The following is a 9,861-nucleotide window of genomic DNA, read 5'->3' as shown; positions in this document are numbered from 1 at the left end:
GACAGAACACTTAGAGTCGAGACCAAGTGCGTTTAACAGAGTATGCTAAAGGCTTTGAGCATCACTGTCTGGGAGTAACTAAAAGGAAAATCATAACTTAAAGAAAGTTCCCCAATTAAGTGCTTGTGGTGTTTCTGTGTCAAGTAACCCTTGAGACAAAACATTTAAAGTCACGGCTAGGCTCAAGGTGCAAAGCACCAAAGAAAAATAAATTAAAAGAAAATCATGTTGTGTTCAAGGATTAAACTGGAGTATAAAGATCAGAGAATTCATAATATGATACGGATTCTAATTCTGAATGACACTGACATTCCTCTGATTCAAAAGAGAGTGAGATGCCAAAACTGTTCAAAATTACAATGAATAAATCCCATTTTAAGAATAGATTTGAGCTTAATCAAACTCTCATTCTCATTCAAATTCACATCCTTAGCCTATATTAGTTTGGCTGCTTGAGGACAAGCAACAATTCAAGTTTGGTGTTGTGATGCGTGAGCATCTTTTCTATCTTTTCCTAGTGAATTTGCACTTAAATTGTTGAGTTTAATTAAGAATTAATTATCTTTTAGTCACTATAGATACTACTTTGAGTCTTGTGCAATTATGTTTATTCTAGGTAGCATTTGGTTGGATTTGATGGAAAGGAAGCATGCAAAAAATGGAAGGAATTGCAAAGCTGTCCAGCCTGATCTCTTCGCATTCAATCGATCATAACTTGAGCTACATAGGTTCAAATGAGGCGCTTTCAGTTGCGTTGAAAAGCTAACATCCGGGGCTTTGCAATGATATACAATTTGCTGTAGTTGAATTGGCGTTTAAGGGCGCGCACGTGCACATCACGCGCACGTGCACATTGGCGAAAAGTCCATCGGCGCGCATGCGCACCTGGCGCGTATGCGCGACATGCGCGACGTACTGCAAACTCAGAATTCGCCCCCAGCGATTTTTGGGAAGCTTTTGACCCAGTTTTCATCCCAGAAAGCATAGATCAGAGGCTGCAGAGTGAAGGAATCAAGTGGTCCCCATTCATCAATTGAAGGCTTGCTGATTGTCATAATTAATTCTAATTTTAATTTAATTTTTAAATAGGAAAAGATATTATTTAGTTTTAGAAAGTAGATTTTAAATTTATTAGGATTAGATATAAAAGGATATGCAACATTGAACTTTTCATTCAATTATATCTCAGACAATTTACCTAAATCCTTATTTTCTCTCTCAATCACGAGCAACTAAACCTCCACTGTTAAGGTTAGGAGCTCTGTCTATTGTATGGATTGATTCTATTGCTTTTCTATTTTGAGCTATGTACTGATTTATAAATTTAAGAATTGTTTTCGTTCTTTATTCTATGAATTTGGGTTGAACGGAAGTATGACCCATGTTCTAATTGAGTTCTTGTATAACTTGGAAAAGCTCTTTACTTGAACAATAGCTTGAAAACATATTCTCCTGAATTTCTAATTGTTTGTATTTAACGGGATACATGACATATAATCCCCTTATATCTGGATAATTAGGATTCTTGTGGCATATAAACTGGAATTTGATCATCACCCTTTAATTGTAGTTAATTGACCAAGGAATTGGCAATTAATGAATTTTAGGGGAGACTAGGAAGGTCTAAGGAATTAGGGTCTAGTCACATATAGTTTGCCATGAATTAAATCTTGCATGATTAAAATAGTTAGTAAGAAAAGTCAATCCAGAAAATAGATAACTCTGAAGCCTTAACTGTTTTCTTCCATATTTTATTTTCAACTTAATTACTTGCGTGCCTGCCTTCTGATATTTTGAAGTCACTTTTTAAATCTTTTGAACATCTCAAAACTATTTTCTGCTTGCCTAACTAAGTAAATCATTTAACCATTGTTGCTTAGTCCATCAATCCTCGTGGGATCGACCCTCACTCACCTGAGGTATTTCTTGGTACGACTCGGTGCACTTGCCGGTTAGTATTGCTGGTTATTGATTTATTGTTCAGTTTATTGAGATCAGTTTATTGTTCAATTTATTCTTGGTAATTTGGTATTGCTAGTTATTGATTTATTGTTCAGTTTATTACTGGTCAGTTTATTGTTCAATTTATTGTTCAGTTTATTGTTGATAATTTGGTATTGCTGGTTATTGATTTATTGTTCAGTTTATTGCTGGTTTTTAGTTTATTTGTTGTTGTGCTTCTGTCCTTTATTTATTGTATTTGTTTATGTAGTTTGACGTCAGTTCAAGTGAGAATATGAGCAACACCGGATTGCTGCCAGTTCCTCTTCCGAATGAATCAACAAGCATAAGATCTCCGACTGCATTGTTTGCTGTGCCAGCTCCTCATCAAAACACAAGGAAGCTTGCTAGTAGAGGCCGAGGGAAAAGGCGAGTTATTGAAGAAGCTCCCGTTGATGACTCCGCTAAAATTGAGACCGACAAAGGTAAGAGAAAACCTTGTAGACCTAGGTCTTGGACATAGGATCACTTTACTAAAGATGAAACTAGTAATCCACAATGTTTTAGAGCTAAATGTAATTGGTGTGGGGTTAGTTATGCTTGTGATACACATAAAAAATGGCACTAGTAACATGAAAAATCACTTGTTATCGCAATTCAAAAAATTTTTGAAGGAGGCATTAGATCCTACCCAAAAGATTTTTTGTTTTCAAGATGTGATAAAAGATGATAGGAAAGGGATAGGTCTTTCTGCTGTGTCATTTGATGTTGATCGTTGTAGACAAGTGCTTGTTAGAATGATTATTGTGGATGAATTTCCTTTTTCGCATGTTGAGAGGGAGGGTTTTCATTATTATACGAGTTGTTTGCAACCCAAGTTTCCAATTCCTGGAAGGCTCACAGTTGCTAGGGATTGTTGGAAGCTTTATTTGAATGAAAAAAATTAAGTTAAAGTCTGTTTTCTCTCAACCAAATCAAAATGTTTGTTTGACAACTGATTGTTAGTCATCTGTGCAAAATATTGTCTACACTTAAGCATTAGATGGGAAGTTTAGATACGGTGCTTTTAGGCATGGCTGAGAAAATGAAGTCCAAGTATGATAAGTATTGGGGAAATATAAAAAATGCAAACATGATGATTTTCATTGAAGTGGTTCTTGATCCTAGGTATAAGCTTCAATTGATTAAGTGGAGTTTTGGAAAGTTGTATGAAAAAGAAGATACTGAATTCTTGACTTCAAAGGTGGATACGCTTTTCAAAGTGTTTCATAGCTATAGGCTGTTTGGTGGTAACTATCAAAGATCTAGTTGGCAAGATCATTTTGAAATTGGCACACAAGAGTTTGAGGCACATAAAACTTCTTTTACTATGGAATTTGAGAAGGAAATGCAATTCAGTGAGAGTGTTAACAAGAATGAGGTGGAGTTATATCTTATGGAGGCATTAGAGAAGAGTGGCGTGCAATTTGACATTCTAAATTGGTGGAAAGTGAATTCCACTAAATATTCAATTCTTGAGTAGATTGCAAGAGACATCTTAGCCATACGAGTTTTCACAGTTGCTTCAGAATCGGCATTTAGTACTGGAGGAAGGGTGTTGAATAATTATAGGAGGAAGGGTGTTGAATAATTATAAGAGTTTTCTAACTCTGGTGACAGCTGAAGCGTTAATTTGTACACAAAATTGGTTCCGAAACTCTCCAAAACTTGTCCTTGAGGAACTCATCGAGAAATCGGAGAAGTTGGAATTAGGTATGGTTAAGTTTTTACTTATAATTTTTATTATTTTAATCTAGTTTTTATTAATATATATTATTTGTTATGATTGTTTCTTGTTTTATATATTTTGTAGAAGTTGCACCCACTCCTGATCCTAATGAAGAAGATTCCAGTGTTGAGTCTGATTGAGTACATCTTCTTATGGTATGAATTGTTCTCTTTATATTATTGTTGTTGTTGTTGTTGTGTAACTGTTTTTTTTTTTATTTCAGGTTGGTTTGTTGGAAAAGACACCATAATTTTGCTATCTTTTAATGACAATTTATTTTTTATTTTCAGTTGTATTGACTGTTGAACTATTAAACTTCTTTAATTGTCATATTTGAATTCCTTGTGTCGTTAAATTTTATTAGATCAAGACTTTGTTAGTTATTGTGTATTTGTATTTATCGATTTTAATGTTATGACTTTGTGAAATAGTACGGTTATATTTTTTTTCAATTGATTAAAAAAAACCGAACAAATCGAACCAAACCAAACCACAATTTAATTAGATAATTAGATCAGATGACTTTTCTTTTAAAAACTAAACCAACCCACACCGCAAACACCGCTATACGGATAGGCAAGGTGTATGTGGTTTCTTCTAAAAACCAAACCAATAAGAATGCTTTAAATATCATACACTAAAAGCTTACGTAACAAACTACTTTTTTTTTTTACCAACACCCTCCTAGTTTATTACCAAAATGTAATTATTTTCAAATAAATGCCATTGGTATTACTTTTTTAAGAAAAGAAAAAGTCCATACGTAATCAAGCAACCAACCTTTTAAAAATACAATAATTTTAAAATTTCAAAAATTAATTTAAAACTTAAAAAACATACGATGTGCCACTTTTTTACAGTTTTATTTCTTTTTTTTCTCCTCTCTTTTTACGTCTCTTCTTTTTTCTTTTCTCCGCACCGTATGATCTTTAGCTTCCTCCACATTTCTTCTTCAATTCTCTGAATCATCTTTAAAGTTTTCGTACAATGATTTTTTAAAATTTTTTTATTACGTTTCGGTATTTTGTTATATTTTAAATAATTTTTTTGTTTTGAATGTTCTTTTTAATCACAAAATATCTAAAAAATCAAAACATAACAATTTTCAACATCTAAAATTTTAAAAAACAACACGATAATTAATACTTAATTTATATATTAATATAAATATAATGTTAATACGACGTGTGCCTTCTTTAATAAAAACATTTAATTAAAAATAAAGTAACAAATAAATTTCTGAAGCAGAGACGATTTCATTCAATATGGTGTGGAGATAAGTGCCGCACTAGCATTATTAAAAAAATATTAGAAAATATATATCTTTATATATATATGTCCCCTTTATGATACTATTCAATTAAAAAATTTATTTAGTGAAAATTATATTCTTGAGTTTTTTCTACTCAACTTTAATATTTATTAGTAAATTAAAAAATTTTGTACTACATCTATATTTTGATATTTAATTTTCAATCATAAATTGAATTAAAAATTTAAAAATTAATTGAGAAAAATACATTAATTCTATTATATTTATTTTTATAATATTTTATAATTTATTTTACATTAAACAATAAAAATAAACATTTAATTTCAAAAAGAAAAGTGTAATTGTTTTTTTAAAAAAATTATAATTAGAAAGGATATCTAATTAAAAATTTTACTCTAATATAGAGATTCAGTTACAAATTTTTAAGCTATAAAAATTTAATTAAAAATTTAGTAAAATTATAAAAATTAATAGAGTAATTAAATCTGTAACATCCTACCATACAGAGTTTTACGTTTAAGTCGTAAAGCAGAGGTGACGAGGTATTACGACCTCTAAAAGAAAAGACTTATATAAATATAGTTGAAAGAAATTATATTTAGGAGCCTCGAAGAATAAGCTAAACAAATCGTAACAAAATCGTTTCACACTCGCGTGGATAATCGTAAAACGGATAGGGAAGCTAAAAAAAGGGCTAAAAACATAATATACAGATCAGAGTTCCAAAAACACAGATATCAAGCGCCAGACTCGACCTGCGAAGCTAAGGCCGACCAGAGTATATATATATATATATAACCCAAAATAAAACTCAAACTATATAATAAACACCTGTTTCTCCAAGTCAATCTCTAGGAGGGGCAAACATAAAATATATACAGAGGAGAATCTATATACATATATACATAGCATAAATACAAAATACAGCATCCCAAAATAACTAAACTTCGCTTGCATAGGAAACTCCAGACGCTTAACAAGGTGCTTCTCGACCTACATTTGAAAAATAACAGAATATATATGGAATGAGAACCAGAGGTTCTCAGCATGGTAAAGGTAACCACATAGTTAATATAAAGGGTCCTGGAAAGGCCAGAGGCATTCTGAGAACTCCGACACCCAGATTTCAGCTTAAAGACCTAACTACAAGTTCTAAATCTAACTTTAACTTAACACTTCACTTTCTGTCTCCTCCAACCCTCCAAATCACCGGTGGTATACCCCCCTCCCCTCACACCTCCTCTAAGAGGGGATTCTCAGAAAACATACACATACAATTCAAGTAAAAAAAATACAGATAGAGATGCAATTACACCAAATAGAACAAGTAGTAGATAAGCAGAGTTAAGAAATTAAGCAAACCAAAAATAATGCACACCCAAGCAAAACATACAAATGCACATGATGTATGCCTGTCCTAAGGCTGATGAGTCTCATCTATTGGTTATATAGCCAACCCACATGTCCTGGTAGCTAACCATTGGACAGTCCCTCTGTGCACGCATCCCCAAACTCAAAATAATATCTATGGAGTCAAACTCCAAGATTAATAATATAATATTCCATAGAGTCAAACTCCAAGCTCAATAATATAATATTCAAAATCCATATATATATACATGCCCATGGGGGAACCCGGAGAGTTAAAGTGTCCGGTCACATCTTGCGACAGAGGGTCAATAAATAGTCTCAAATAAATAAGATACAAAGTAATCTTTTTCTTTTTAAAAAAATAACACTTCAAATCAAAACTCCAATTCTTATAAAAATTTTGGCAGTATCTCCTCTAAAACTCGAATTTCTGCCACCCTTCAAGGGTTCCAACCACCAAACCATACACCTCTCAGTCATTCAAATCATTTCCAATATCAAATTATTTCAAAATCAAACAAATACCATTATTAAACCTTTTTCCAAAACCAACCAATTCCAATAGCAAATCATTAACAATAACTAAACCACACATCTTATACCATATACACAATTCATCAATAATTCGTTCAGTTCATTCCTAATTTAAGGTCTTCTAGCCTAAGTTTTCACGTGACATTAAACATTAACTACGAGAAACCAAAACCATACCTTGGTCGATTCCTTCCTAAGCTTGGAACATCTCAAAAACCTCTATTTTTACAAGCTCCAAGCTTCCAAACGTCAATTCCTCAAGCCTAATTACCCGGATTTCATTCTAAACTACCCAATTGAACTCCAAATCAACCAGAACACAATCTATTTCATACAATATCACTATAATCATCATAGGGTTTACTAATTCAATGATTCACAAGGGTTCAACAGTTTCTTACCTTACCTATGGATCAATTGGACAAAACCCAGTGATTATCCGCTGCTAGAGTATACCTAAACCATCAAAATCATTCAGTTCCTCAATATCTAAACGCTAAAATCACAAAATTGAGGAAAGGAAGAAATAGAAGAGAAATGCTTATTTCTTACCACTTTATTTGGATACAATTAAAAGGAATTCTAAGACGAACACGTGGCCGCTGATGACTCGTCAATCGGAGCTTCAGATTGAAAGTTACGGACGACGAAAGTTAACGGTGGTGAGGGTTAGGATTTTCACATTAATCCCTCTCTTCCTCAACGTAATTGCAGAAACGAAAATGGAGATGGCTCGTTTAGTGGCTTTATAGGTTGAGCTTGGGCTCGGTTTGAATCCGGTCTAACCGGTTTGGTCTGTTGGTCCGGTTTTGGGCCAAAATATTTAAAATTAGTGTCAAAATTTGTATTTTTAATATTTCTACTCCTCTAGATTATAAAAATTGATTTTCCTAAACTTTTTGAATAAAAATTAATTTATTGACTAATTATTTATTAATTTTCTGGGATTTACATCCTACCTACCTAATTAAAAATTTTGCCCCCAAAATTCATATTCAGTTACCTGAAAATAGGTGTGGATAGTCTTTTCTCATTTTTGACTCAAGTTCCCAAGTGTGTTCCTCAATTTCAGCTCGACTCCAAACAACTTTTACTAATGAGACTTCCTTTCCGCATAATCGCTTAATACTAGTGTCATCAATTCGAACCGGAGTCACTTGAAGCATTAAATCCTCTTTCATTTGAACAGATTCAGGTTCTAAAATATGGCTAGCATCAAAGGTGTATTTCTGAAGCTGCGACACGTGAAACACGTCGTGCAGGTTCGAATGATGTGGTGGTAGAGCTATTCGATACGCCACCGGCCCAATTCTCTTCAGGTTCTGAAACGGATCGATATAACGAGGATTTAATTTCTTTGCCTTAATTGCTCTTCCCACTCCTGTTATTGGAGTAACACTTAGGAATACATAATCTCCTTCATCAAATTCTAACGATTTTCGTCTCCGATTGGCGTAGCTATTTTGGCGACTCTGAGCGGTAAGCATTTGGCTTCGAATTTTCTTAATTTGTTCAGCAGTTTCAGCTACTAACTTAAGCCCTAACAAACTTGTTTCCTCATATTCATACCAGCATAGTGGGGATTGACACTTTCTCCCATACAAAGCCTCATACGGAGCCATTCCGATACTCACATGGTAACTGTTATTATACGCAAACTCCACTAGCGGCATATACCAATCTTAACTCACTAGTTGGTCCAAAACGCAAGTCCTCAACATGTCATCTAGGGTTTGAATTGTTCTCTCTGATTGGCCATCGTTTTAAGGATGATACGCCGTACTTAAACTAAATTGGGTCCCAAATGCTTTTTGAAATGCCCCCCAGAATCTTGAAGAGAAACGAGGATCTCTGTCAGAGATTATGGTGGTAGGCACGCTGATAAACCCTAAATTTGTGGTTTATCTTGTGCTTAATTCAGGAGATTTTATCACCCTTTTCCCACATTTATTCAATGAAATAGCATGGTTTTATAATTATCATTGATTTTGTGCTTAAGAGTGATAACATGATTTTTAGGCCTTTAAATTGCTAATTTTAATTTGATTCACTTTAATTCCATTTGATGCCTTGATGTGTTTGTTGAGTGATCTCAAGTTCATAAGGCAAGTATTGGATGGAAGAAGTAAAGAGAAAAGCATGCATGGTGGAGAATCCATAAAGAAACAAGGATTTGGAGTGCTTAGATCGACACGCACGCACAGCAGATGCGCACGCGTGAATGTGAAGTCGCATGGCGACGCATACGCGTACATAACGCGTACGCGTCGGTGCTCACATGTGACTTCATTAAAGTGAAAATGCTGGGGGGATTTTTGAGCTGCCCAGGCTCAAACCCAACTCGTTTCTGAGGATATTTCATGCAGAATTGAAGATTGAGCAAGGGGGAGTGTAGTTTCTAGAGAGAGAAGCTCCCACTTCTCTCTAGAGTTAGGATTCTAGGGTTATTTGCATCATAGATCCATGTTCAATTCTTGTTTTCATGCTTACTTCCATTGTGATTTCTTGTTTCTACACCTTTGTTTCTCTAAGTATTCTTGTTAATTTCACTTAATGCTCTCTTTTGTGTTGATGAACTCATATTGGATTTGGATCTCTCATTTAATGCAAAATTGATATTTGATGTTCTATTGATGATTTGAATTGGTCATCTTGTTTCCTTTGCAATTTATTACATTTTTATTTCATACCCACCGAGTGTTTGACAAAATACTTGGTTGGGCTTTAGAGTAGATTTTTTAGCATTCTTGGCTTGAAAGAGAAACTAGGTGATCTTGAGTCATTAGACCCAACTATGTTGGTGATCTAAAGTTGTTAGCTAGTATTATTTCCATTAACTCTAATCTCTTGCTAATTCACTTAGTGAGTTAATTAGGACATTTGGATTGAGATTAGCTAGTGTTATTAAATTTTCTTCGAGTGTGAATATAACATGATACCTTCTTCCATCGTTGGGGATGACATAATAAGATAA

The 9,861-nt window shown here is 33.7% G+C and overlaps 1 protein-coding gene across 1 annotated transcript; it reads right to left on the bottom strand.

The window, feature by feature from the left end:
- Window positions 1-7,882: 7,882 nt before the first annotated feature.
- LOC107465026 (uncharacterized) lies at window positions 7,883-8,560 on the bottom strand. Its single transcript, XM_016083999.1, has one exon. It carries the CDS (start codon window positions 8,558-8,560, stop codon window positions 7,883-7,885), a length of 678 nt encoding a protein of 225 aa, XP_015939485.1.
- Between the last annotated feature and the right edge of the window lie 1,301 nt (window positions 8,561-9,861).

The sequence above is a fragment of the Arachis duranensis genome, chromosome 9, assembly GCF_000817695.3.
Source record: "Arachis duranensis cultivar V14167 chromosome 9, aradu.V14167.gnm2.J7QH, whole genome shotgun sequence".
Lineage (NCBI taxonomy): Eukaryota > Viridiplantae > Streptophyta > Magnoliopsida > Fabales > Fabaceae > Arachis > Arachis duranensis.
The sequence above is the reverse complement of the archived record's forward strand: the minus strand, read 5'-3'. Positions and strand labels throughout refer to the sequence as shown.

Excerpts from the sequence above, each read along its gene's own strand:
- LOC107465026 (XM_016083999.1), bottom strand. The coding sequence starts at position 8,560 with ATGCCGCTAGTGGAGTTTGCGTATAATAACAGTTACCATGTGAGTATC.